Below are 24,993 nucleotides of genomic sequence, written 5' to 3' on the forward strand. Positions count from 1 at the left end.
GAACTGGACCGAATGCTCTCGGATCCAACATGAGCGCCATGACGAATTCAACCTGATAATCACCCGGGCCGAAAGAGAAGCACTTCAGTTATCTAGGTTCAGTTATAGCAATTCTTATATGGCCAACAAACATTTGTTACATAGTGGTTAGCAGATTGGACGCTTCTGTTACCACGAGACTGCGACCAGTATTGGTACCTCTTCCCACACCATCCCCCTACTCAACAAGACGAAATAATTCACTATACTTAATAATACACTAGACTAGTATTAATGTGCCGATTGTTCCCAGCAACCTATTAGTCCAACCTGAACTGTTCGCACGAACATAGCATATTAGCAAACCCCAAACTGGCAAGCTAAATGACCCCCCAACTTGTTGATAACATATGATCCGGTTATGATTGAGGCTGTCCCTTCAGCATTTCAGCAACGTCAGCATCGATGCCATCATCACCACCTAGGTCAGGAAATTCTTCAGTGTCGACACGGCGGCGCTTATTCGACCCATTGGCTGAGATTGGTAATGACTGATACGAGGGTGCTTCTTCTTCTTCTTTGTCTTCAGAAGTAGTAGTAGCAGCAGCAGCAGCAGGAGGGGCAGGGACCGGAGACATAGAAGGAGCTGCAACAGGCTCTCCCTCTGGTGTCAATGCCTCAGGGGTAGGTGCTTCGAATGGTTCAAATGCCGGCGGAGTCAATGCCTCAATCTCTGGTCTGTCTGGCTCTGGGGGCGTCACTGAAGAGTCCCCTTGTCCTGGAGAACCATTGCTGTCCGCCGGGCCCAGTGCTCTCATGATGCCAACCTCGACTTGGTGCTTCTTGTCTTCAATTTCAGCCTTTCGGGATGTCAGTTGAGCCGCAGCAGACCTCTCGTTCTCCAATGCAGCACGATTAGCGTTGAGAAGTGATTCCAGACCAGAAACAAGGCCTTCTCTTGCTTTGACACACTCGGCAACTGCACTCTCGGCGTTGGCCAACGTTTTGAGGAGGCCATTCAACCGAGCTGCATAAACTGGAGCAGAGGGAACAGGTGTAGATGGGTCAGTTTGCTTCTCATACTCTTGGTCTGCTGATGTGATCGTGGTCTTGAGAGGAGTGCTCAATTTGTTGACTTTCTGGTGAGCAGTGACCAGAGGTGCAAATTCCGACGGAATAGAAGTAGCAGTGCTAGTACTACCGAATGGAGAACCGCCAAATCCGGGCTTGGACATACCCCGAGCCTTGTCGAGATCTGAGTGAATGGTCAGTCACCAGCCTTTTGGACCAGTTCAGGTACTCACCTCCAATGCGGGCATCGATTGCGGATTGGATTGGTGCTTCAAAGATCGAGCGATCTCTCCAAACGTCTATAACACGTTTCAATTTCGCCTGCAGCTCTGCTGGTGCTCCCTTGTAAGCGACGGAAACAGCCTCAGCAATCACCGGTGCGAAGGCGATAATAAAGTCATCCTTGTGTCGGATTTTAGACTGTTGGGCCACCTCTGAATCTCTGATCAGTAAAGCTCATCGCAGCTGACAAACAAACATACCGTTGGCGAGATAAACCAAACTTAATCGTTTTGTGCTGGAAGAGTCTTTGAGGCGCTGCATCCATAGCTGTACAGTCCTCTCAGCATGGCGCCTGAAATCGTCAGCCATATCTCTTGAGATGTATGGAGGAGAGACCGTACCTATGGAACATGATCCATTGTGCAGCTGTGGCGATACTATCATGACTTTCATTGAGCGACGATAGTCGCGCCAACACAGAGTCATCGTTGTAAGCCATCTTGGTAGTAACGGTGCTTTCGTTGAGAGGAACAAACAAGAAAGAGCAAATTTCAAGAGCCAATGCAAGCGCAGGATTATGGACCAGATGTCGCGACGATTATTTAGAAGCTGGTTTGTAGCTGTTACCGTAGTATCACTGTGGAAACGACGTCTACTACAGCTACTTGCAGGAATAATGTTCGTAGTCTCTGCTAACTTGTATCCGCACAAATAACACAAAATCGAATCCTGTTATGATCCAGTTCGCCTGTAGATAAAGCTGCGAAAACAAGAATGATACGTAACTCGAATGTGCGATGGGCTGAAATGTTTTCTTTGGTAAAACAAGGAGAGTTTATAGACCAAGAGCTAGGTCGACCAAAGGAGACATCCGATAAAGTGGAAATAGCTTCTAAGTGCATATCTGCATGGCTTTAGTGCATGAACTGGACCCACCCCATCAAGCTTATGCTGCTGTATGTTTCTCCGCCCGGCAGAATCCACCTCATCAGCTACCTAGGATAGCCTACTACTTGGCAGTAACTGAATAGGAGGACCATACATAGCAACAGCGTATACTGATAATCCTCGTATCCGAACGAAAGCGTTTCATATTTCCACCAACTTCATCCCATAGAATTTACGCAACTTTCGATATTCACCCACTCAATATTGATCTTTAGTTATCCGCGCTTCCAAAATGGCCGACCGTTTCCCTTCACTCGAGGACTTCGATTCCGGGGGTAAGTGCATCAACACAAGAAATGCGCGGATCCAACACTGATGCATTTCTAGCGCAAACCGATATCAAGGACTCTACTGCTGAGCCCTCAACCGACGATTTCCTCGCCCGCGAAAAGGCCCTTCTGGGAGATGATGCAGACCAGTTCGCGACCAACGATGACGCTGCTGCCTTTGCTAGTAACGATGATGACCTTCTCGGCGGCGCTGGTAATAATGAGCAGTCCACTTTCGAATCTCAGTTCCCTGACTTGACTAAACCTGAGGCTGTGAGTTTGTTTATCTAGACACTTTGAACTGAGGAGCTGACATCAACAAATAGGGTACTGGTGTCTCCGGTGGGACCGCCATCACAGGAGGGCCTTCTGTGAGCTACAACTCCGGGTATCAGGCTTTCGCCGAGGAAGAGCAAGAGCCCGAGGTCGTCAAGGAGTGGCGAGAGCGCCGTGACAACCAGATTGCCAAGCGCGCCGAACAATTCGCTGCGCAGCGAGAAGAGACAATCAAGGAGGCACAGCAGAACATCGATGACTTCTACGAGAACTACAACAACAAGAAGGAGAAGGGCATCACGCAGACACGAAAGGAAGCCGAAGAGTTCTTGGCAAGCCGAGAGGACACCGTTTCTGGTGGCACCAGTTGGGATCGAATTGCCAAGTTGGTGGATGTCAGCGGCAAGGGTGCCAAGGGAGGTGCCTCTGGATCTGGCAAGGAGCGATTCCGAGAGTTGCTAGTCAGCCTACGAAAGGACGAAAAGGCGCCTGGCGCTACAGGCTATTAGAGCAAGCCTGATTGGATTTTTACTCAACCGTCCGTGGATGGAGAGTCGCAGGTCTGCTGCAGTGCGCGCTAGACGCTGTTTTTTGAGGCATGCAACTTTCTTGAGTTCATCATGTATTCTAAAATTTTGGGAGTCCCGGTTTAATGGCAATGACGTGTGAATAGAGGACGCGATTTGACAACAGGTATCGGTCTCCAAAATGCACATTAACGACTGTAGCGATCTCACATTGGGCTCATCTCCGTCTATTGACTCAATCTACTAATCGCGTTGACCTTCCATCATAAGCAAGTTGTATCACCCACCATGCGATTCCCACTGCTTAGTTTCCGAAGTAAGAGTTGTAGCCAAGGACCTTGCGACCGGCACCGTAGAAGGAGGCTGTACCTGTCAGCATGCAAGTTCAAATTGACCTCCATCCGACCGAAACCTTCGATTTACTTACCGCCGAGGGTACCCCAGAGAAGAATGAGGTAGGGAGTCATGAGGATACGGCTGCGAGGGCCCTGTCATATCGGTCAGCTGGATAGTAAAGACAGGCTAAGCAATCAATTTGGTCGTACAATCTTCCAAAGACGGGTGTGGTTCTTGTAAGCGTTCTGGTAGAATCGCTGGTACTGGGGAACAGGGTTCTTGGCGTTGACAAGACTGGATGGGCGTCAGTGACGGGTTCTCGTATGATGTTATATCTTGCAGTGTCCGGAGCTCGGGATGAGCCATTGATGTCGGGGAAAATGGCCAAAGCTATCGCGAGAATCGTTCGAGACTCAATTATACGTACGGCATTTTGAAGTCGATTAATGAAAGTTCTGGGAAGCTTCGAAGGTTGGTTTCGTGTGGGGTGGTTGAGTTGGTGAACGGAGGATGTCGAAGTTCGGGTAAAGAAATGAGGCCATAACTTGATTGGGAGCCGGGCCAGAGTATGACTCAGCAGAGCTCTTGACGTTTCCGTTGGTGGGAGGGCACGTGTCATGGAGTGCGCCCCTGTAAAGTGCTCTGAGGTTATGATGCGCAAACCCCAAAAGATTCGGAGCTATGATGAAGGACTTTTTGGAAGATCTCAAAGTTTCGGTCTTAAGACAGATTCGATGATTTTACTAATATCTTCTCGACCACTACCGATGCGATGTTACGAGACCAGCTAATGCTGGTGAATTTACCCAGTCATGCATCGAATCCCTATACAGTTTCGACTTCGCCAATCCGCATATACTCGATACATCAGGACACTCACACGACACAGATCTCTAAATAATGCAGAATTGGCACCAGCACCTGCGAGAATACAAGAAAAGGATGCTAGGCTGATTTCTGGCCAAGAAGCTGGGGGTGGGACGAGACAGCATAATCTTCAACAAGAGACAGCACAGTGGCCGCCAAAATCCGAATTACCCTTCCCACTAGGCATTCGCCTGCGTGGAAGCAAAACAGATACCCCCTCGGGCCAGAAGTCTGATTTGGATGCCATATACTTTTGGGAGTGTCACATTTTATCGAGCCGTCAGGATCGCGGAGACCAAGGAACATGGGAGACGCTTCTGGAGCTCCGGGACAGAGACCAATCTCATCTCTTAACCAAAACTGGAGCTTCTTTTCTGCGTGATAACATCTTGGAGGCAGCGTTGGCAAATTCTGATCGGATGGAAGAGCTTTTCAAGGTCGCGGGACAACTGCTAGAAACTCACGACTTCAATTGGCCTGAACTATACCTGAAAGTGGTTCATTTCTATTTAGTTCACGCTGATTATGAAAATGCATTGGCCTGGCATTTCAAACTCATGCCCTTGTTCCGTCCTGAGTTGGGTAGCTTCGGTGCTCTGCTGGCAAGTTGTGCCATCGACTTCACTCCCCAGCTCCAGAGTACTTTGACCAAGATATACGTTTTCAGTCCATACCGTGAGTTGTACGACTATGTTGTGCCGGCTCTCTTTGAAAGTGGCCAGTCACATGCCGCGCGTGTCTGGAGAAAAAGGTTCAATCTTTTCAATGACCATCCCAAGTCGCCCAAGTCCATGCCTTTCTTGGATTTCTTTTCTCGCTATTTTTCCGCAATCCAGCTCACGAAGGAAGAGTTGGCGGTACTCAATGGAGACACCAGCATTGGTGATGGCGTTCGTACCAATGTACGAAAGGTTACCCAGTTGGAAGCAAACAGTAGTTTTTTCAGCGACAGGTTTACAGCACGATGGTTCGCCAGCTCTTGGACTTCTCCAGAGTTTGCGATCAACCTGATGCATAAGATTGGCCTCCGCACAATTAGCTATCATTCGTTGCAATCCATTGCGTTGAGAGAAGATGACGCCCGCGGAGTTGCTGATCGCCTGACACAGCTCCGAAAGTTAGGCATCGGAATAAGATCTGGAGCCTATTGCGATGCAATCATCTCCTTCGCGGAACGAGGCGAGGACGAATTGCTCAGAACCCTTCTACACTGCGATATACACCCAGAAGAGTTTGGGAATCCGGAGACGCGGTCAATGCTACTTGCATCTTCCGCTCAACAACAAGATTGGGGATTAGAGCGATTACTCCAAGGGGTTGAAGGCGTGGCAGCTACTCCGGGACCAAGTAAGGACAGCATCATATACAAGGATCTCAATAAGCACCTGAGTATGGCTCTGTCCATGAAACGTTTTGCGAAAGTCAGGAATGTTGTCGATAAGATGGAAAGCTTGGATGTAAGCATGGAGCGGGAGAACTCGAAAGCACTCCTAAACCATATCTTTGAAGATATAGGCTACCATCCAAAGCTCAACAAACCACAGCTGCTTGACCGAGCTATTCATCTCTCGTTGAGAGTGGCACGACATGGTGTTGCCGTTCCTGTTCGATACTGGCAGATATTGCTTTATAACCTCGGACGTCTGGGACGCTTCAATGATCTAGAAGGCCTAAGTTACGGGATATGTGAACTCTATAGGCCTGAGCCAGGGGGGTTGATACCCGTGCATCGGCAGGACCAGCCCCCCAACCCTAATATAAAAGCCGAAGAGTTGGACAGTGAGTCAGAGACCTGGTCTGAATACTATTCCTTCGCCGATGGGAAGAAGAAAAGGAGCCATTTTAAGGAGGAGTTCTGGAGAGCCGAAATAGGCCCATGCCAGAACGAGACAAATCCAAAACAGAAACATCTCAAACGTTCGAAGAATCGAAACGATCCCAACCATGAACTCCGCATACCAGCAGATCTTCCATTCACGAACAGACAACACCCCATACAGAAGATTTTCGATGCCAGTCTGCAGCGCTCCATCATTCGATGGGGCTTTGATCAGACCTTGGCGCAACGGCCGATCCCGCCTTCTCTCATAAATGTTAAGCCAGTAGGCATCGCAGACTTTGACTTGGCTTGTGGTGTTCGCTTGCTGGCTGTGCTGAGAGACAAGGGTGTCTACGTTGATCCCCAAATAGTGCGAAGTACAGTGATATATCGTCTCGCGGTGGCTCAATTGCCCATGAGACCCAGGGCTAGGGAGAGAGATGATAGAGAGCTCTCTCCAGCGAACATGAAGCAACTAGTGGAAGGCGCCTGGGGCTCTCAGATTCTCCCCAGTGAGGCGCAATTGGCGTCGGAGATCGAGAAGCAAAAACCTAAGTTGTGGAAGAGCTATCCTAGGCTTTTCGAAAAAAGTTACGATAACGATGATCGCATTTCTTCTGAACCACACGCCTCGAGGACCAAAGAGAAAGGCTGGTTCCAAATAGAACAATAAATATAAATATAAAAAAATGAACAGAGAACCGTGACTCCAAACACATCGGTGACATGTCCCATTGCTTGCTTTACATTGTATTGGTACATGTGTTTAATAATTGCTGCCTCTCTATGCCCGCGCCGGGATATGTGAAGGGAGACAACGGGTATCCCTGAGACTGCCATGAAAAACGCCTCTACCCATGCTTCTTGGGTTTGATCACTAATAGAATGATCATGCCAAAGATTATTAGAATTAGGAGGAGAATGATCTTGCGCTTGGTCGTCCTCCGCTGGTAGCCAGAAGCTACAACTAGCTCCTTATCAGCCGCTTTGACATCAGTGTTCATGCGCTCAACATTGTAGTCGATACGATCCAGCATTGTGCCCTGGTCGATGACCATGTTCTGGAGATCTCGAAAGAGGTCAGACAGTTCGATAATACCTTGGGCAATATCTTCAATCTCTCGTTCGCGTTGAGCAATCGCAGCATCATTGGAATGGAGCACTCTTTGCTGCTGGGTTGCTTGGAGTGTCGATTGTGAAAAAGATCGATCTGCATCAGATTCTTGAAGAGATGGGTCGAGATAGGAACCTGGCTGTGGTGTACTAGATCTCTCGCCAGGACTCAACCCGCCAAAGCCACCCATGCCACGAAGCTCTGTGAGTCCAAGTCAGAAGATACCGGCAAGAAGCGGAGGGGAGTCACCAACTTTTTAGATAAGCACTCTGTTTCTTTCTGAAACTAGCGCTTGCATCTTGAACTCGAGCAGCCAGGGAAATTTGTATGTTCTTGGCCATGGTCTCCTCTGCCCTTGTGATGGTACCTGCGTGCTGTGATTCCCGCACCATTTGTTCGATTCTTTGAATGCAGCGATGGCAGTCATGAAAACCCTTGGTGATGTCTTGTGTAAGCTTCTCTATTTGCGCTTCCTCGGCCCTTTTAGCATCTTCATCATTGAAACCAGGTAGCACATGCTTTTGGTGTAGCTTCTCCAAGCTCTGGCTCTTTGTCGCGATATTGGCAAGCAAGTCTGTGATCTCATCCGAAACATCAGCCCATCGAGGGGGCAGTAAATCCATCTCAATCACGGCATCGCCATCGTCTTCAAACGCGCCGGCCGATAGAAGGCCGCGACGATCGTCGTTCGCATAACTGCTAGTATAGGCGTCGGCAAGGGGACCAGAAGCAAGGGCGCCCGGTCCATAAGGTCTTCGCTGTGTAGGGTGATGCGCGTAAGACTGCCGGTAGGAGATGTATCTTTATTTGCAAACTGCATCAGCATGTAGGCTCGTTATGTGGAGGCGAAGCCGACAGTCATGGACAATGACAGGTAACAATGGGCGTCTTACAGGTTCGTGCGGTCTCGCCACATGGCGGACGCAAATTAGGGACTGAAGCTATCGTCAGGCGCGGTCCTAGAATGAGGGTTTCGACTAAATGGAATCGCGATTGTGAACGTCATAGGACGAGAGGTGAGGAAGGTATTGTCGTCATGAGTGAGAAGATCGCGAATGGAGTTGAGGCTGATAGCTGGCTCCGGCTGAAGGCATTACGACACTGGACCACTTCCGTTGGCTAAAATGACAGGGGAGTGTGTCCCCTTCTAACTGGTACCTAAGGTATCTAGCTAGGTACCTCTAGCTCTGTTTAGTACCTTTTAGGTTCACCTCACTCACGCACCGCATGTACCTCTACATCGGAAGTGAGGTGTTCGGGCACATAAGTTGCCTCCACTAAAGAATAGAGCTCTTGTCTTATCGCAGTATCGCACTATTACCTACCTTCGGTACTCAGAATCAAGCTGTTTCACGGGATCTAGGATGCCAAGATTGACTTTTTACTCGAAATGCTTGTGATAATCACTTAATAAACTGCAGAAAGTATGCAAATTATCAGCTGCGTTCTCCCCCATCCTAACAAGTCTTCAACAAAGACCGCTCGCTCCCTGCAGTCGAAGCATCACTCCAGGACAAACCGCACAGTGTGCTTGAGCTGCCATGACGAGTTCCTTCCCCTAATTTCAGGATCATCAGCCCCCTGAACATCCAAAACACAGTGCATTAGGCTGTCTCTCCTTTGTTACTCCGTAGTGCATGTCCCGTTTTCCTGCCTTAGGTACCGACTTTCCCCTGACCTTTGGGTCTCCCCACGAAAGCTCCAACCAAACCCGTGAAACGAAAAGGTCCGACACTCTTGGCTCAAGACCCCGCGACCTCAGAACTTGCCCAAGTCATCTTTCTTCCTTCTCGTGCGATCGACATCCACCTTTTTTACTATCACAACCGTTGCTACCACATACATCCATCATGGTGAGCATGACCTGTCCGTTGCTTGGTTGCGCGACCTACCCATCAATCAGCATTTGCTTGACCGCCTTATCTTCTGGCGGTATCGCCCATGGGCATTGACCCCGCGGCTCTGTTGAGAGGGGCTGCAGCTGATACTCTGGTGATGCCGTTCGAGAGTTTGGACTGACAACTTTATTTCCATAGGCCGACTCACTTACTGAAGAGCAAGTCTCCGAGTTCAAGGAGGCCTTCTCTCTCTTTGTAAGCTATCCCCTTTGTTTCGCCGCCTTGCCTAGCCGGGTCTTGTGAGAAGCTGTCGCTAACCTCTTTATGTAGGACAAGGATGGCGATGGTGAGTGATGCTCCCCTTCCTGCGATGTTTCTCCGTTGGCCCCGTGCGAAACCCAAATCGATCCAACAAAGCATGCATCAGACCACTATAATCCTTTACATCTCTGTCTATGCGATATTCTTAAATCGAAAACATGAGCTAAACGCCTCGCTCTAGGCCAGATTACCACCAAGGAGCTCGGTACCGTTATGCGCTCTCTCGGCCAGAACCCCTCCGAGTCTGAGCTTCAGGACATGATCAACGAGGTTGACGCTGACAACAACGGCACCATCGACTTTCCTGGTTCGTAGTATCCCAAGACGATTATAGGACGGTCGAGTACTAACCATTAGGTAAAGAGTTCCTTACCATGATGGCGCGCAAGATGAAGGATACCGACTCTGAGGAGGAGATCCGGGAGGCTTTCAAGGTGTTCGATCGTGACAACAACGGTTTCATTTCTGCTGCTGAGCTTCGACATGTCATGACCTCCATTGGCGAGAAGCTCACTGATGATGAGGTTGATGAGATGATCCGAGAGGCTGACCAGGACGGCGATGGCCGAATCGACTGTGAGTTGCTTGAGATTAGATATATAATACCAATGGCCAATTACTGACAAGACTACAGACAACGAGTTCGTCCAGCTCATGATGCAAAAATAAGAGACAATATTCTGATACCTCATCGACCAAACCTTCGGTCCTGCTATCTCTCGCTAGTCGATGAGTAACGAACACGCATGGCATGAGGAGGGAACTGGTTGAATCTTCTTTACTTAGTGGCAAAACTGCAAGCGGAACGAAGGGCATCTGGGACTGGTTGGACTGAAGTTGTGGAGGGTAATCGGCTTGCTTCCCGTGTTACTTGCTATCCCTGTGGCTTTTGTGTCACAGAATCTGCCTACATGGCTTCTAACAACTGAGCAATTTTCCATCTGGTCCGCAAACTGCATATTCGTGCCCGCTTATATGTTGTTATCAAATTTGTGATTGTTATCATAGCCCGTCTGCATCAACTGATGGCCTGCCATCCAATGGCTTTGGTGAGGGGCAACGAACCGGCGACGGGCGGTCTGGAAAACGTGTCCGCCGTTGGAGCCAATTTTCACGCTGGGCCATGACATGGAAGCACAATCAGCCCTACCGCCCACGGGGCGGGAGCCTGGAAGCGTGGCTTATCGAGTATAATGCCTGTAAGGGTAGGTATCTGCTTCCAGGGCCTCGAAGGCTCAAAGTATGTATGTCCAGCCTCTTTGGACTACATAAACATGACTGCCGAAACTATAAAACACGATTGACATGCATGCTCCCTCGCCATGAATGGTCAAACTCGAGCTACCCTCTCGATCTTGCTGTTCAGGGGGAGGATGCGTTCATGGGAACTCCTTTGTTGAGGGAGCCAACCCTTGAAAGCTTGCTGGATATAAGTGGCTCACGGCTGGTATAAGGCTCCAAAGAACCGAAGCCCAAATATTTAGTTAGCTATCCGTAGACCAGTCGGAGAAGGCAGCCGGGTCAGCTTAGCTTACATGTGCATGGCTATGCCACATCGTCTAATTATTGCAAGGGAGCTGCTAGGTTTGACCCCACAGGAGTACGAGCTGATTTTCCCCAAAGCCTCGAGAAGTCTTCTGCCATTAAGTTATTCAGGAAGGGTTCGAAAGGGCTTGACAGAGAGGAAAATGTGGCATCGGCCAGTCAGGGCAAAAGAACCAAAAAGAGTTCACAACCCAATGTTTGTGCTACGTGAAACCGCATTGACAACGATTCTGTCCAATTTAAGGTGTTGAAGGATGAATGCCAAGCAAGGGAAGCATTTACAAGCACAGTAGGTACCTAGTAATTACAAGTACCTAACTACCTAGTAGGAAAAGGACCCTGCTGCTACCATCCATACCAGCAACCCAACCTACCTTACCTACCTAACTGACTGTAATGTATTATGTACCTAGACTACCTTACGTACAGGATGTCAGATGCCGCACTCGCAGGATTCATCACTACCTAGTTACTATTCGTACGGCGCATTCCTCCACGTGTTAGTAGCCCGGCTAGTGATTGTGGACGTAGACCGCCCGCCGCAATTTCATGTCGTATTTTCAACTGGACAGAAGAGACGAGACAGTTCTCAGCCACACAAATACACTAACACTGACGCTGACACTGATTTCAGACATTCATGCGCTGAAGATTGAGGTTTTATTTCTCGACTAATAAGAATCAGAGCCATTTGCCCTTTTTCTGCTACCCCCCGGTTCCGTCCTGTCCCTTCGATTCTTATCCGTAGGTGCCTACCTAGGTACTCATACCTACCTCTCGCTCTAATACGACGGGACGTGTCTAGGCTCGGCCTCGGGCTTGGATGAGACTTGGTGTCGGTCCCCCCTCGAGTCGAGACACATTGCCAATCTTTTTGACAGCTCCAACATCAACACCTTTGGACTTGCCTCAGCCTTTTTCCCGTCCCGGGCCTGCGATGTGAGGTCCCAGATCAAGCCTCACAATCTTCTCTCACCTAGACCCTGTACTGCCTATTAGCAGTCCACTAACTACCCATCTACACAATGGCAGGTCCCCTACGGCGAGGCCGTCTCTGGATTGGTGTCGCCGTCATCTGGATCTTGTGCTTTTGGTACTGGTCAAATTCAGACTCTGGCTTCAGGCTGTTTGGTAATGGAGACCCTCTTGCTGGAAAGGGCGCCACAGCTTGGACGCGAAGATTACCTAAATATCCTATTCCCAAGGAGAAACTAGCTGCCTTGCCAAAGATCACCGGAGATGTCAAGGTCCCCAGGATTCAGGCTGCTGCTCCGGTCGAGAGCGCCGCGGCCAAGGAGCTACGACTGTCGCGATTGGCCGCCGTCAAGAAGAGCTTCGAGCATAGCTGGAGCGGATATTCCAATTATGCCTGGATGCACGACGAGGTTACCCCGTTGACCGGCAAGTCCAAGGACCCCTTTGGCGGTTGGGCTGCCACTCTGGTCGATGCCCTCGATACCCTTTGGATCATGGACATGAAGGACGAATTCACAAAGGCTGTTGCCGCTGCAGACGGTATTGATTTCACCAGAAGTCCCATGGCAACTATCAACATTTTTGAGACCAACATTCGCTATCTTGGTGGATTTCTGTCGGCTTATGAATTGAGCGGAAGAGCTCATCCTATCCTCTTGAAGAAGGCTATTGAGCTGGGAGACCTGCTCATGTGCGCCTTTGATACACCGAACCATATGCCAGTTACTCGATGGGAATGGAAGAAGTGAGTTTTCCTCGACATTAATCACGTATTGACATTGTGGCTAACATTCTTAGATCTGCTTACGGCCAAGCTCAGTCTCCCTCACGGGAGGCTCTTGTTTCTGAACTGGGTTCCTTGAGTCTCGAGCTCACTAAACTATCTCAGTTAACCGGCAACCCGAGATTTTATGACGCTGTTAAGAGAATTGGAGACCAGTTTGAATCTACACAACTCAACACTCGTCTTCCTGGCATGTGGCCGGTAGTCGTTGATGCTTATACACCAGCCTTCCATGCTGGTTCAGACTTCACTCTTGGTGGCATGTCTGACTCGCTGTATGAGTATCTTCCCAAGTGGTATCTTCTGCTCGGTGGCCAACTCGAGCAACCACGCCGGCTGTACGAAAACTTCATTCCTGTTGCCATCAAGCACCTTTTCAAGCGAGCACTGACACCTTCGGACAAGCCGGTCCTCATCTCTGGTGACTATCAGGTAACCGATTTGCCAGGCGAACAACCCAAGTACACCTATGTTGCACGAGGCCAGCATCTGACCTGCTTCGCTGGCGGTATGGTAGCAATGGGCAGCAAGATTTTCAATCGCCCCGCGGATCTCGAAATCGCTTCCCAGCTCACAGATGGATGCATCTGGGCTTATCAGGCTACGCAGACGGGACTCGGACCTGAGATCTTCAACTTCATCTCGTGTGGCGGCGTCGATACTAAGGACTCGAGCGATTGCACCTGGAACGAGGACCGGTGGCTCAAGGCCATTGAAGAACAACACGCTCCTGACTTCAGGGCGCCGCCGTTGAGAGGATCAGACTGGAAGAAGCCCACAGTTCAAGACGTGGTCAAGAAGCACAACCTTCCTAAAGGTATGATTGACGTGAGCGATGGACGATATATTCTCCGGCCCGAGGCTATTGAGTCCATCTTCATCATGTATCGTGTCACAGGAGATGCGCAATGGATGGAAAAAGCGTGGACCATGTTCGAGACGATCGAGAAGGTGACACGAACTGAGATTGCGGCTTCAGCGATAGACGATGTCACCAAAGCAGAGCCTACAAAGATGGACAGTATGGAGAGTTTCTGGTTGGCAGAGACCCTCAAGTACTTTTACCTCATCTTCAGCGAATTCGATGTTATCAGCCTGGATCAGTGGGTGCTGAACACGGAAGCACACCCTCTAAGTCGTCCAGATGTAAAGTAAGATTGTTTGTGGTGGCAGACGGATGTGTACCTATGGGAAGGAAAAGAGTCAAACACTGTATGAGCGGTTTCTGTGTGTATTCCTAGAGTTATAATATCATGCGTGTACGAAAAAATAAGTATGCTTATCATCATTCTTTTTCTTCCTCTTTTTCTTTTCTTCTGCTTTCCTTGATGTTTGTGTTCGTGCCTTAACATACGGAATCAATGAATGAAGCTTCTTTCATATTTAGGTAGGTAGTGATGACTAACGCAGTACGTACTGCCAAGCAAATCTAATTCGCGGTAGGCCTTGCTCTGTGCCCCACGTCCCGTCTGAAAGGTGTCGGGTCCGCCACAACGCAAGCAGAAGTACAGCACAGCACACACCGTCACTGACACTGACACTGACACTGACACTGACCTGTAACTTGACGGCGCAACTCGGTTTCTCCTTTACTCAGCTGCCTTGAGTAGGTAGGCTCCGACGAAACCTCCCTATTCTGTCCTCCGCTTCGACACCCATATAAGGAAGCAGCAGCTCATTGCTCTATCCCAGAGCTGATTGAGCTTCGACGAGCCCCATCGCTTCCCTCACAACCCCTGGATAAGCATCGACCAGACGGCCCAACCGCTGGGTCTGTCCTCCTAAGATGAGTTCCCGTACGGCACCGACGAGCTATTCTCCGCGATCTGATCAGTCAGAGGCTTACCTTTACTTTTGCTCCGGATAGTCAAGCAGTTTATTCGAAATGTGCGTGCGGCCAAGACGATCGCCGATGAGCGAGCTGTCATTCAGAAGGAGAGCGCTGCCATTCGCGCCAGCTTTCGAGAAGAGAGCCACGATCCCAACATTCGGTGGGTTCAACAGTACTATTGGAGGGATGGAGATACTGATGCACGGGCAGTCGCAATAATGTCGCAAAGTTACTCTACCTGTTCACCCTTGGAGAGCGAACCCATTTTGGACAGATCGAATGCTTGAAGCTTCTCGCCTCCCCTCGATTCGCCGATAAACGTCTGGGACACCTGGCTACAAGTTTGTTGTTGGATGAAAATCAAGAAGTCTTGACATTGGTTACCAACTCGCTCAAGAAGTACAGTTCTCCCAACGCCCTTCGAATCGACGAACATTTGGTTGCTGACTTTGGTTTAGCGATCTCGGACATTCCAATCAATATGTTGTTGGACTTGCTCTCTGTACACTAGGAAACATCGCCTCGATTGAGATGTCACGAGATCTCTTCCCCGAAATCGAGACCCTCATAGCCACAGCCAACCCATATATTCGAAGAAAGGCGGCTCTGTGTGCAATGCGCATATGTCGAAAGGTTCCAGACTTACAAGAGCACTTCATTGACAAGGCTACACAGCTTCTGTCCGACAGAAATCACGGCGTCTTGCTCTGCGGTCTTACTCTGGTGACAAGCCTCTGCGAGGCAGACGAGGAGGAGGGCGGAGAAGAAGGAATTGTTGAAAAGTTCAGGTCTTTTGTCCCGGGACTTGTTAGAACTCTGAAGGGGCTCGCTACTTCAGGTTACGCACCCGAACACGACGTTACTGGTATTACCGACCCATTCCTGCAGGTCAAGATCCTCCACCTGCTGCGAGTCCTGGCTGTGGGTGATGCAGAGACCAGCGAGCAGATCAATGATATCCTTGCTCAGGTTGCTACCAACACCGAATCATCCAAGAATGTCGGGGAATTCCATCTTGTACGAAGCTGTGCGCACGATTCTCGATATCGAGGGCCGATTCGGGGATTGAGGGTGCTCGGTGTCAATATTCTAGGCAAGTTCCTCACCAACCGCGATAACAACATCCGATACGTGGCTCTTAACACCCTGATCAAGGTTGTGGGCCATCGAGCCCAATGCTGTGCAGAGACATCGAAACACCATCCTGGAATGTTTGAGAGACCCTGATATCAGTATTCGCCGCCGAGCTCTGGGACCTGAGCTTTACCTTGATTAACGAGAGCAATGTTCGAGTGTTGATTCGGGAGCTTCTTGCTTTCTTGGAGGTTGCCGATAATGAGTTTAAGCCAACAATGACCAGCCAGATAGGTATCGCCGCTGACAAGTTTGCCCCTAACAAACGATGGCATTTCGATACAATGCTCCGAGTTCTGTCTCTTGCCGGTAACTACGTCAAGGAGCAGATCCTATCGTCATTTGTTCGCCTCGTCGCTACTACCCCTGAGCTTCAAACTTATGCGGTTCAAAAACTCTATATCAACCTCAAGAAAGACATTACTCAGGAGAGTCTGACGCAAGCTGGTGCTTGGTGTATCGGCGAATATGCAGACGCTTTGCTCAAGGGAGGACAATATGAGGAAGAAGAGCTTGTCCAGGAGGTTAAGGAGCATGAGGTTGTTGACTTGTTCTCCCTGATACTTAACAGTGCATACGCCACACAAGTATCCACAGAGTACATTGTGACAGCCTTGATGAAGTTAACAACCCGCTTCTCCGACCCAGCTCAGATTGAGAAGATCCGAAGGATTCTGCAATATCACCAGACCAGCCTCGATATCGAGATTCAACAGCGAGTCGTTGAATATGGCAACCTCTTCAGTTTCGATCAGGTCCGACGTGGAGTGCTCGAGAAGATGCCTATTCCTCAAATCAAGGAGGAGTCTCGTGTTCTTGGACAAGCTCCTACAAAGAAGAAGACCGCCAACAGGAAGTCAAGAGTCATCAAGCCAACAGAACAAGATCTCCTGGATATTATGGACGCGCCTGCTGCGTCACCAGCTGCTCCCTCAACAACCAACACTGATCTCCTCGCCGATATCCTGGGTGGCACCTCTTCTCCTCCTCCATCTGCCTCCTCGCCACCTCCTCAGCAATCCAATGTCTCGAATATCATGGACCTATTTGGCTCCGCCCCTGTGCCATCTACAGCTTCTCCTGCCCCACCTTCATCGAACCTGGATCTCATGTCTCCCGTGTCGTCAGCACCTCAGCCTCAGGCACCTGCTGGTATTCCCTGCTATAACGCAAATGACCTTAATGTGACATTCCAGATCCAGCGCAACGCGGAGGGTATGATTCAAGCCACCGCAAAGTTCGTCAACACTTCTGGTTCAGTGAATCTGTCCAACGTATCCCTACAAGCTGCCGTTCCCAAGTCCCAGAAGCTGCAGCTGCTGAGCATCTCTTCATCGGACCTCGGTCCTGGAGCTGAAGCCAGCCAGATGATGCGAGTGTCCGGATGCAAGGGTGTAAGTGTCATTCCCAATTCCTGGCAAAAGAATTTGATATACTAACAAATGTTTTAGCCTCTGCGTCTGCGATTGAGGATTGGATACACGCACCCAACTGCTGGACAGGTCATGGATCAAGTCAACTGGACAGAGTCGTCCTAGATATGTTCGGTATGACGATTTACGGAATAAATAGGCATATCGTGCCTTTGGGGGGTAATGTAACTCGAGGTTATGGGCTACAGGAGCTGGACTTGAAGAGGATAGAATTCTAAAACGGATGGTAAAGCATTGTTCTTTGCAACAAAATTTTATGCAATAATCAGATTCACCGAAGCGTGCAATCATCTTCGTTGCCTCCGGGAAGATGTAGGTAGGTGTGAACTCCGCAAGTTGTCGCCTGACTCGGCGTTTATGAGTTGATGTCAATGATAGACTAGTAGTCCATCCACCCCACCCACTCACTCACTACCTAACTAGTACTTATGTATAACATGCACATGCTAACATGAGGCCATTGTCTATAATCACCCCTGGACAGTTTTATGTGAATTCATGCCTCTCAAACTTACAACCTCTAGTCCTTGTGTCTTTTTATCGGGTCGAAGATTGGGTCTTGCTGCCATAAACCCTATAGCCTTCTGCGCGAGATCAAAGGCCATGTCGACTCAACGCAGTGGTCATCTAGAAAGGACAGCTCAGGAGCCACGAGATGAGGTTGGCCCATATCAATCAAGTTCATTGTATAGCATTTTCTAATACTCGGTGAATCAGAGTCTTCTGGATGTAAGGCTCGAGCGTATAGATCAGGTGAATGAGCGAATTAAGTTATATCGTCTCAAACTCGAATCAGGGCCAATCAAGGTACACACAGCATATACCATATTCATTGCGGCCTTTTCGCCAGGATGAATGCTGACAATTTTTAGTTCTTGGCCGGTCAATGGCTGGATACATATATCCCAGGGAACCCCAAACCAGGCGGCTTCACACTCACATCTACACCTCGCGCGGCTGCCGATCCCAAGTCTCCCTACCTGGAGTTAGCAGTACAAGAATCTCCAGAGAACCCTCCAGCGGCATGGCTCTGGCAGTCGCCGTCTAACATTACTGGTTCCAAGTTACAGGTGCGTGTTGGAGGAAGCTTTGTCTTCCCACCACCTCAGATACCCGTCAACGACATAAGCCATGTAGTGTTTGTGGCGGGCGGCGTGGGGATCAACCCACTCGTCAGTATGATGGGACATATAGCTGAAGAGGGATACAACCTTGAGGTCAAGGTTCTCTACGCTAGCAAGTTACCTGTGCAGGGTCTCGGGGGTGTTCTTTTTCTGGATAGAATCAGAAAATGGTTTAAGGCAAATCAGCTTATTGGTGATTTGAAAATGTTTACTACGGGAATATATGAAGGGCAAGTCGAGAGCCGTGAACTTGATGTTCATGAAAGGAGATTCACATTTGAAGATGTGAAGGAGGCTGTGGGTGAGAAGAACAAGAGTGTGGTATATGTCTGTGGCCCCGCGACGATGACGGATGAAATAGTTGATGGCTTAACAGGAGACCGGGGGATGGACAAGAACAGAGTCATGCTTGAGAAGTGGTGGTAGGGATTGGCAGCGCAGCATAGCATCTGTAGACGAATAAGCTCCAGCTTACGACTACCACGAAACTTCACATATATCAGTCTAGCATCGTTATATAACATCTGTTTGGAATTCACGTCTAGAAACTGTAGATGAAAGATCCCATAATGTATGTGTTTGATTGCGCCTTGGTATCATTACAAAACCATATATATAGTCACCAGCACCCATCATTTATGCGTCCGTATTGTTTAACCCAGTTCGGCCGTTGCTGTTGTATAATGTGTACCATGTTTCGTTGGTGTCCCCGTTTAGGAGAAAAGGTCCTCGGCCTTCTGTCGTTGCTTCGATCTCCCTCCTCCAAACAGCTCCTTGCCAGTATTGCTGCTGCCAAGCTTAGCAGGGAATAATTCGCGCGCGTTAGCTGAAGCAGCACCCTTGATCGCAAAACCCTCTCCACTCCCTTGCTGGCTCGCCGTGCCGCGGATGTTGAATGAGTTGCCATCGCCTCGTGCATTGGGCACGGAAACAATCTTGGGGCGATCCTCATCCTTGAGGCGGGCTGATCCTATCGCTCGCTCGAGGGTATCCAAGTTTCCTCCACCAAACTGCTTGATCGACTTCTTGGTCGGGAACAACTCCTTGGAATTGTTACTACTTGATATGTGATCCTTGAGATCCCGCGCTCGCGCTCTGTTCCCAGATGAGCTAGCCCTCTCACCCATTAGATCATCGCCATCGTTATCGCGCCTGGGAGATGCAGATCGGTCGCGTTGTGTTTTCCGGCCTGAAAATAATTCCTTGCCTTGATTCTCGCGGGCATATGAGCGTGGTCGTTCCTCTATGTCTGAGTCGCGTCTTCTCCGTGTCGGGCGCGGCGCATCGTCGTACATGCTGGCCTCGAACGTCTCAACATCGTCGTCAGAGGCGCGTCGTCGACGCCCCTGGCCACCCCTATGATGGCCATCGTCACGATCCCTGTACCTTGACCGGTTTTCCTGATTCCTGCGTCGTCGCTCTTCGGGGTCATGCTCAGGATGAAGGAGATAATAGCGGCTGCGCAGGGCAGCACCAACCTCTTTTTTGTCGCTTTGTACTGCGAATCTCACCTGGAGAGAAATCTCTGGCTTCCCTTCAAAAGGCTTCGCAGGCAGAGTTTCTCCAATTGCCAATGCTGTGGCATCTGCGACAGGAACAGAACTCAGGGCAACAATTGCATCGCGCGCCGTGGGTTCAGAAGGAAAGAGGAGATTGGCGGAAGAATCGTCAATCCACTCGATCCTGTCGACATCGCCGAAGTGAGCCTTGACGTAGGTTTTGATGTCGGTTGTATGTAGAGAGTCAACACCCTTGATGTGGATTTTTGTCGGGATGAGGGTTTTTGAGTCGTCGGTGGGAGGTTCATCTTCAGCCACCTCGCCAGGCTCTTCAGGCTCGTCAGGTTGCTGAAAGGGAAGTCAATTTCGGATGGCAGCAGTCTGACTGTCAGTCAAGCTTACGAGAATATCGTCGCGGCCGATGTCGAGAATAGGTGCGTCGTGAACCGTGTCGACGGCATCGTCCATCTCAATATCGAGATCCATGGCCTGTCAAGATCTGAGGTGCGTAAAGTATTGGAGAAAGTCTGTATATGGCTATGGATGGTGGGTGGGAAGTAAGTTTATGTTCTGAGCAGGAGATCAAGTAAGACAAAGAACGTGCGGATGAAAGAGAAGCGGTTGAAAGAAGAAGGAGAAGCTGGATAATAGAAGAAAAGGTGCAAAGTAGGCAATTGCGGTTTGCGGTTCTGAGGTTGATGTCCTCTAACTAGGTAGGTAGATTACAAGAGAACCCCAGTCACTATTGCATGGGCCGATCGGGGCTTAAATGGCCGGCTCCGCCGCCGCTAGATCTATAAGCAGATATCCCTTGAAGTCAATTATGATGAAAACGCTCGTAGCCGTTATAAGAGATTGCGAAATAAATACACATCCTCAGCAATCTTGAGCTTAGCACCTTATTTATGAATCTCATACAACAATTACGGCAGAAGCCCAATGTCCTTGTCGTAATGTAGCATCTTCTCCATAAGTCAGCAAACAACGAATCTCAATGCGCTAACTCCTCACACTTGCCCAAATGAGATGGGATTCCCAGAGTTCAAGCCCATGAGCCATGGATCCAGTGACAATCTAGACTACCCTACACAGTCAGACAGTACAAAGACACGAATGTCACCTTACACTTGACTCGGGCATCGAGGTTTAATGATATAGCTACATTGGGAATATATCATATTATGCTAATATGAAACAGTCATAAGCAATATCAAAATCCATAGTATTGCCTCCAAAGGCTCTATCTGATCCTGAACCAGAAAGTGCACAATCTCAAAAAGCTTGCATTCATCGTCTACACCCTACACGATGCCTTCCAGCCTCGACAGCATAAAATGGAAGTTGCATATTAAACCTGCAGAAGGAATTATGGGCACAAGGTATGCGACTAGCCGTGGCTGACATGAATAAAATTGAGACGGAGTCCTTTCCCGCATCAATGAAGCCATTTCCTCTCAACCTACCTTACATAGTACTTTAAGCTAGGTATATAACGCCCTCACGATTTGTCCATCTCGACGTCATTCATACTAAACGAATTGCTTCTTTGGCCGCCACTACTGTATCAAGAAAAGTAAGATAACTCATACCCGAAGAACAGAACCTACAATTCATGTCCTATTTCCTGTATTATTTACTTCAGCCAGCCAGGCGCGTGCAATCAATTATGAGACTCACGTCAGCCACCACAGCCTTAATATTCCACGAATAGCCAGAATCCTCTCCATCCCGCACCAGAGGCTGGGGCACCTTTGCCGGAGCATTGCTGTGATGAGGCTCGATAACCTTCCGCGGATTTTTCTCCTCCCAACACATCTAAAACCTGAAGAACTGCACGAGCTCGAAGATCGAATTCCAACATTGACGTATGACATCAATGAGGCCGAGATCGTGCTCGGAAAGATATCGCAGCAAAGACGCGCCGAGTTTGAGCTGAGAAGGGCAAAATTTGAGTTTGCCTCTGTAAAGGAACCTCAAACGGAGAGCCACCACGTTGATTCTCCAGCTGTGGCGGATGACTCGCGTGGTAGCCCAGATCCCCAGCGGAGGAGAGTCAAAGAACAAACCGAAGTTGGGACAGACATAGTCAAAGTTGTTAAACTTTCATGGCTCCTAGACTCGTGGGAGAAGGAAGAACTCTTACCCGTGGACCACTACTTGATCTTCCAGTGTAATCGAGTCTTGCCTCGTGAGACAACACCTGCAACTGTATTACCGAAAGGCTCTACTTCACCGGCAAGTAGTATTCTGGAGCGTGCCCTTCTTGAGCAGAAAGCGCAGTCCACAAGCACCTCGCCATCTAATCGGCACAAAAGGCGTCATGATGCCTCGGCAACATTATCGCAAAATGCACCTAGTCTCCTTCATCAAACGACATCGGAACACGATACCACGCTGCCCGTGATACCCGAGTTTCTGAGAACCACGTATTCATGCCAGCGACCGACATATATGAACCCACCGAATGAAGCGTTTGTGAATATCCTCGCTGAGATACGGACCATTCGTCGACTCCGAGAGGATGAGGTTGGTGTAAGAGCTTACTCCACATCAATTGCTTCGATCGCTGCGTACCCTTACGTACTTGGGAATGCCCAAGGTGAGTATAGCTGCCTTGTTTGGTACTGCTAGCAGCTAACAATTCATGTAGAAGTTGCGCGGTTGCCAGGTTGCGGTGATAGAATAGCCGAATTATGGCATCACTGGAAGGAGACAGGCGAATCAGTAGAAGTACGCGAGGCCAACGCCGACCCTAAAATCACAGTCCTCCAACTCTTTTACAACATATGGGGGGTTGGGGCTGTCACCGCCCGCGAATTCTATCAAAAGGGTGAGCACGAGAACGAAGCCCCCAGGCACAGAAGAAACTAATGGTCTTTAGGATGGAGAGATCTAGATGATCTGGTCGAATTTGGATGGAACATGCTCAGTCGTTCGCAGCAACTTGGAGTCAAATTTTACAACGAGTTCTCGCAGGGGATCCCCCGAGATGAAGTCGCGGCCATTGCTGCTGCAATACTGGAACACGCCCGCCTAATTGACCCAGGATTTGAGATGGTCATTGTGGGTGGTTATCGGCGAGGCAAGCAACTATCTGGTGATGCTGATGTTGTTTTGAGCCACCGAAATGAGAACAAAACACTGAATGTGATAACCAAGATTGTCGTGGCTCTCGAAAAGGCCCAACTTATCACACATACACTGACACTATCGACTCACAACTCTGATCGAGGGCAGCGCCCGGTATCTTGGAAAGGGGAAAAGTCCAACGGCTCAGGCTTTGACACACTCGACAAGGCTTTGGTAGTCTGGCAGGACTCCAGCAAAAATGGTGCGCCGCATCGACGGGTCGACATCATTATCAGTCCGTGGAAGACAGTGGGCTGCGCAGTATTAGGTTGGAGTGGCGGCACGACATTCCAGAGAGATGTTCGACGCTATTGCAAGAAAGCCAAGGGTTACAAGTTCGACAGCAGTGGAATACGGCGCCGAGCAGATGGCAGATGGGTCGACCTTGAAGGAACCTCTGGAGGCGATGAAGCCCCTGATATGGAAACAGCAGAACGGAGAGTCTTTGCAGGGTTGGGTCTCCAATGGCGGTCACCTGAAGAGAGATGCACTGGATGAGTATGAGCCAGTGTCACTGTCGATCCACTGGCGTTCCTGGAAAAAGTCAGACAATAGATATTGCAATATTGATATGGAGGTAGGTAGTCATCATTCATGCATAGGTGCCCAGCATAAGGTAGGTAGGTACCTAGGTACCTATATGGAGTACAGTTACACCTCAGTACCCTGCGGAGTTTTGGCTTGTGTACCTGCATTGATAGCTGCGGAGTTTGGGTTTTAGGCCCATTATCAATTACGCCAGCTTTCAACTTTCAAACTCACAGGCACACACCCAATGAATCGGATGATCCAATTAAGCCGACGGCATTGAACTCCGAAATCTGATCACGGTACGAAAATCAAGACTCGGGGGTTAGGTACTCTCGTCATCAAATACGTCCTTCGTATTCCTGTTCGGTTCGTCGCGTCTCGTCGTTCGGAGCGGATCTCGCACGCATAGACTAAGCGATGCTCCGAGGCTGAACAGACAGCACCTACCTTATTTTTACTTGTACTGTACAGAATTGATATGGTTTCCCGCAACTGCCTAGGATCAGAAGCCTCCGATTGTGCTTTGTTGGCCATGGCATGGACCTACGAGACAACCAGAAGAGTCGGTGGATTGTTCCCCCAGGTGGAGCTAACCTGACTCTCCCGGACATGTTAGGTCCGTTCCGTGGGTAGTTTCATCATCCCGTTACTGGGAACCCATTTAATCACTATTTAAGAACCGCACCGTGACAGGACCGTACCAGCTCAGCTCTCCCACTGCACCACTATCTAGACTCAGTTTCATACTCATCGTAGTCAAACCATCTTCTCTCCATCATGTCTCTCGTCCTGGAGCTCCCCGCTGGATACGGGTAAGGGACAATCCCAGTGTCTATACCTCAACCTCAACCCCAGACAACTGACACTCTTTCTAGCTTCGTCCTCGTGGCCGCCACATCCACCTTCTTCATCAACACTCTCCATGCTCTCCTCACTAGCAAGGCTCGCAAGCGAAGTGGTATCAAGTATCCCGTCGCCTACGCTTCCAACGAGCTCGCCGAGAAGGACGCCGAGGCCTTCAAGTTCAACTGCGGTTCGTACCACCCACGAAACCTCAAGTCTCGAGTACTAGTCTAACTCTCTCTTCTACAGCCCAGCGCTCGCACGCCAACTTCACCGAGAACCAGATTTCTTTCCTTGGTGCTCTTCTGATCTCTGGTCTCCGTTTCCCCGTTGCCTCTGCCGTTCTTGGAGCTGGCTGGGCCTTCTCTCGTGTATTCTACGCCATTGGCTACTCTGCTGGTGGCCCCAAGGGACGCATGGGGTATGTATACCCACTGAGGCAGTCTCCATCTTGTGATATTTGCTAACTTGACCGACCTAACTAGTGGCTCAATCGGCTCTTTCCTCTGCGATACGTCGCTCAAGTGTATGGCCGCCTATACCTCCATCATGCTTGCCCTAGGCAACTAAGCCGGACT

General features: G+C 49.5%; 13 protein-coding genes across 13 annotated transcripts; 9 read left to right on the plus strand and 4 right to left on the minus strand.

Moving 5' to 3' along the window:
* Positions 1–64: 64 nt before the first annotated feature.
* On the minus strand, positions 65–2,113 carry FVEG_07367 (hypothetical protein). Its single transcript, XM_018895992.1, has 4 exons — positions 1,674–2,113; positions 1,533–1,624; positions 1,284–1,484; positions 65–1,234 (listed from the first exon to the last, which is right to left on the minus strand). The coding sequence occupies exons 1-4, from the start codon at positions 1,769–1,771 to the stop codon at positions 399–401; spliced, it is 1,227 nt and encodes a 408-aa protein (XP_018753363.1). The 5' UTR covers positions 1,772–2,113; the 3' UTR covers positions 65–398.
* A 148-nt stretch (positions 2,114–2,261) lies between these two features.
* Positions 2,262–3,633, plus strand: FVEG_07366 (hypothetical protein). The gene is made up of 3 exons (XM_018895991.1): positions 2,262–2,495; positions 2,548–2,762; positions 2,816–3,633. Exons 1-3 carry the CDS (start codon positions 2,453–2,455, stop codon positions 3,272–3,274), a joined length of 717 nt encoding a protein of 238 aa, XP_018753362.1. The 5' UTR covers positions 2,262–2,452; the 3' UTR covers positions 3,275–3,633.
* FVEG_07365 (hypothetical protein) lies at positions 3,597–4,060 on the minus strand (the record flags this gene model as incomplete). The annotated part of the gene is made up of 4 exons (XM_018895990.1): positions 3,597–3,655; positions 3,720–3,780; positions 3,838–3,922; positions 4,056–4,060. 4 exons carry the CDS (start codon positions 4,058–4,060, stop codon positions 3,597–3,599), a joined length of 210 nt encoding a protein of 69 aa, XP_018753361.1.
* A 128-nt stretch (positions 4,061–4,188) lies between these two features.
* FVEG_07364 (hypothetical protein) lies at positions 4,189–7,014 on the plus strand. The gene has a single exon (XM_018895989.1). It carries the CDS (start codon positions 4,441–4,443, stop codon positions 6,985–6,987), a length of 2,547 nt encoding a protein of 848 aa, XP_018753360.1. The 5' UTR covers positions 4,189–4,440; the 3' UTR covers positions 6,988–7,014.
* On the minus strand, positions 4,341–8,553 carry FVEG_07363 (syntaxin 16). The gene is made up of 3 exons (XM_018895988.1): positions 8,322–8,553; positions 7,682–8,229; positions 4,341–7,629 (listed from the first exon to the last, which is right to left on the minus strand). Exons 1-3 carry the CDS (start codon positions 8,342–8,344, stop codon positions 7,166–7,168), a joined length of 1,035 nt encoding a protein of 344 aa, XP_018753359.1. The 5' UTR covers positions 8,345–8,553; the 3' UTR covers positions 4,341–7,165.
* A 321-nt stretch (positions 8,554–8,874) lies between these two features.
* Positions 8,875–11,166, plus strand: FVEG_07362 (calmodulin). Its single transcript, XM_018895987.1, has 6 exons — positions 8,875–9,281; positions 9,465–9,521; positions 9,597–9,612; positions 9,769–9,894; positions 9,951–10,163; positions 10,222–11,166. The coding sequence occupies exons 1-6, from the start codon at positions 9,066–9,068 to the stop codon at positions 10,254–10,256; spliced, it is 663 nt and encodes a 220-aa protein (XP_018753358.1). The 5' UTR covers positions 8,875–9,065; the 3' UTR covers positions 10,257–11,166.
* Positions 11,167–12,157: 991 nt separating this feature from the next.
* Positions 12,158–14,075, plus strand: FVEG_07361 (mannosyl-oligosaccharide alpha-1,2-mannosidase; the record flags this gene model as incomplete). The annotated part of the gene is made up of 2 exons (XM_018895986.1): positions 12,158–12,852; positions 12,906–14,075. The coding sequence occupies 2 exons, from the start codon at positions 12,158–12,160 to the stop codon at positions 14,044–14,046; spliced, it is 1,836 nt and encodes a 611-aa protein (XP_018753357.1). The 3' UTR covers positions 14,047–14,075.
* Positions 14,076–14,105: 30 nt separating this feature from the next.
* FVEG_16079 (hypothetical protein) lies at positions 14,106–15,949 on the plus strand (the record flags this gene model as incomplete). Its single annotated transcript, XM_018905319.1, has 4 exons — positions 14,106–14,118; positions 14,759–14,882; positions 14,933–15,121; positions 15,181–15,949. The coding sequence occupies 4 exons, from the start codon at positions 14,106–14,108 to the stop codon at positions 15,947–15,949; spliced, it is 1,095 nt and encodes a 364-aa protein (XP_018753356.1).
* A 125-nt stretch (positions 15,950–16,074) lies between these two features.
* Positions 16,075–17,394, plus strand: FVEG_16078 (hypothetical protein; the record flags this gene model as incomplete). Its single annotated transcript, XM_018905318.1, has 2 exons — positions 16,075–17,250; positions 17,308–17,394. The coding sequence occupies 2 exons, from the start codon at positions 16,075–16,077 to the stop codon at positions 17,392–17,394; spliced, it is 1,263 nt and encodes a 420-aa protein (XP_018753355.1).
* A 296-nt stretch (positions 17,395–17,690) lies between these two features.
* On the plus strand, positions 17,691–18,980 carry FVEG_16077 (hypothetical protein). The gene is made up of 3 exons (XM_018905317.1): positions 17,691–17,949; positions 18,007–18,096; positions 18,162–18,980. Exons 1-3 carry the CDS (start codon positions 17,788–17,790, stop codon positions 18,837–18,839), a joined length of 930 nt encoding a protein of 309 aa, XP_018753354.1. The 5' UTR covers positions 17,691–17,787; the 3' UTR covers positions 18,840–18,980.
* Positions 18,867–20,641, minus strand: FVEG_07359 (hypothetical protein). Its single transcript, XM_018895985.1, has 2 exons — positions 20,315–20,641; positions 18,867–20,260 (listed from the first exon to the last, which is right to left on the minus strand). Exons 1-2 carry the CDS (start codon positions 20,396–20,398, stop codon positions 19,127–19,129), a joined length of 1,218 nt encoding a protein of 405 aa, XP_018753353.1. The 5' UTR covers positions 20,399–20,641; the 3' UTR covers positions 18,867–19,126.
* A 1,041-nt stretch (positions 20,642–21,682) lies between these two features.
* On the plus strand, positions 21,683–23,548 carry FVEG_07358 (DNA polymerase IV; the record flags this gene model as incomplete). The annotated part of the gene is made up of 3 exons (XM_018895984.1): positions 21,683–22,511; positions 22,563–22,742; positions 22,794–23,548. The coding sequence occupies 3 exons, from the start codon at positions 21,683–21,685 to the stop codon at positions 23,537–23,539; spliced, it is 1,755 nt and encodes a 584-aa protein (XP_018753352.1). The 3' UTR covers positions 23,540–23,548.
* Positions 23,549–24,349: 801 nt separating this feature from the next.
* On the plus strand, positions 24,350–24,985 carry FVEG_07356 (glutathione S-transferase; the record flags this gene model as incomplete). The annotated part of the gene is made up of 4 exons (XM_018895982.1): positions 24,350–24,384; positions 24,448–24,605; positions 24,665–24,836; positions 24,901–24,985. The coding sequence occupies 4 exons, from the start codon at positions 24,350–24,352 to the stop codon at positions 24,983–24,985; spliced, it is 450 nt and encodes a 149-aa protein (XP_018753351.1).
* Between the last annotated feature and the right edge of the window lie 8 nt (positions 24,986–24,993).

The sequence above is a fragment of the Fusarium verticillioides genome, chromosome 8, assembly GCF_000149555.1.
Source record: "Fusarium verticillioides 7600 chromosome 8, whole genome shotgun sequence".
Lineage (NCBI taxonomy): Eukaryota > Fungi > Ascomycota > Sordariomycetes > Hypocreales > Nectriaceae > Fusarium > Fusarium verticillioides.

What these genes read in the sequence shown, in the direction of transcription:
- FVEG_07367 (XM_018895992.1), bottom strand. Translation starts at nt 1,771, where the DNA reads ATGGCTTACAACGATGACTCTGTGTTGGCGCGACTATCGTCGCTCAAT. An exon ending in TTTGGTTTATCTCGCCAACG is followed by an intron (nt 1,485 to 1,532) that starts GTATGTTTGTTT and finishes TCAGAGATTCAG; the next exon opens with AGGTGGCCCAACAGTCTAAA. An exon ending in AATCGATGCCCGCATTGGAG is followed by an intron (nt 1,235 to 1,283) that starts GTGAGTACCTGA and finishes CCATTCACTCAG; the next exon opens with ATCTCGACAAGGCTCGGGGT.
- FVEG_07366 (XM_018895991.1), top strand. Translation starts at nt 2,453, where the DNA reads ATGGCCGACCGTTTCCCTTCACTCGAGGACTTCGATTCCGGGG. An exon ending in CGAGGACTTCGATTCCGGGG is followed by an intron (nt 2,496 to 2,547) that starts GTAAGTGCATCA and finishes ATGCATTTCTAG; the next exon opens with CGCAAACCGATATCAAGGAC. An exon ending in ACTTGACTAAACCTGAGGCT is followed by an intron (nt 2,763 to 2,815) that starts GTGAGTTTGTTT and finishes ATCAACAAATAG; the next exon opens with GGTACTGGTGTCTCCGGTGG.
- FVEG_07364 (XM_018895989.1), top strand. Translation starts at nt 4,441, where the DNA reads ATGCATCGAATCCCTATACAGTTTCGACTTCGCCAATCCGCATATACT.
- FVEG_07363 (XM_018895988.1), bottom strand. Translation starts at nt 8,344, where the DNA reads ATGTGGCGAGACCGCACGAACCT. An exon ending in TGGCGAGACCGCACGAACCT is followed by an intron (nt 8,230 to 8,321) that starts GTAAGACGCCCA and finishes TTGCAAATAAAG; the next exon opens with ATACATCTCCTACCGGCAGT. An exon ending in ACAGAGTGCTTATCTAAAAA is followed by an intron (nt 7,630 to 7,681) that starts GTTGGTGACTCC and finishes TTGGACTCACAG; the next exon opens with AGCTTCGTGGCATGGGTGGC.
- FVEG_07362 (XM_018895987.1), top strand. Translation starts at nt 9,066, where the DNA reads ATGTCCCGTTTTCCTGCCTTAGGTACCGACTTTCCCCTGACCTTTGGG. An exon ending in TACCACATACATCCATCATG is followed by an intron (nt 9,282 to 9,464) that starts GTGAGCATGACC and finishes TTATTTCCATAG; the next exon opens with GCCGACTCACTTACTGAAGA. An exon ending in CGGCGATGGCCGAATCGACT is followed by an intron (nt 10,164 to 10,221) that starts GTGAGTTGCTTG and finishes ACAAGACTACAG; the next exon opens with ACAACGAGTTCGTCCAGCTC.
- FVEG_16077 (XM_018905317.1), top strand. Translation starts at nt 17,788, where the DNA reads ATGCCTCTCAAACTTACAACCTCTAGTCCTTGTGTCTTTTTATCGGGT. An exon ending in CTCAGGAGCCACGAGATGAG is followed by an intron (nt 17,950 to 18,006) that starts GTTGGCCCATAT and finishes TCGGTGAATCAG; the next exon opens with AGTCTTCTGGATGTAAGGCT. An exon ending in TCGAATCAGGGCCAATCAAG is followed by an intron (nt 18,097 to 18,161) that starts GTACACACAGCA and finishes GACAATTTTTAG; the next exon opens with TTCTTGGCCGGTCAATGGCT.
- FVEG_07359 (XM_018895985.1), bottom strand. Translation starts at nt 20,398, where the DNA reads ATGGATCTCGATATTGAGATGGACGATGCCGTCGACACGGTTCACGAC. An exon ending in TCGGCCGCGACGATATTCTC is followed by an intron (nt 20,261 to 20,314) that starts GTAAGCTTGACT and finishes CTTCCCTTTCAG; the next exon opens with CAACCTGACGAGCCTGAAGA.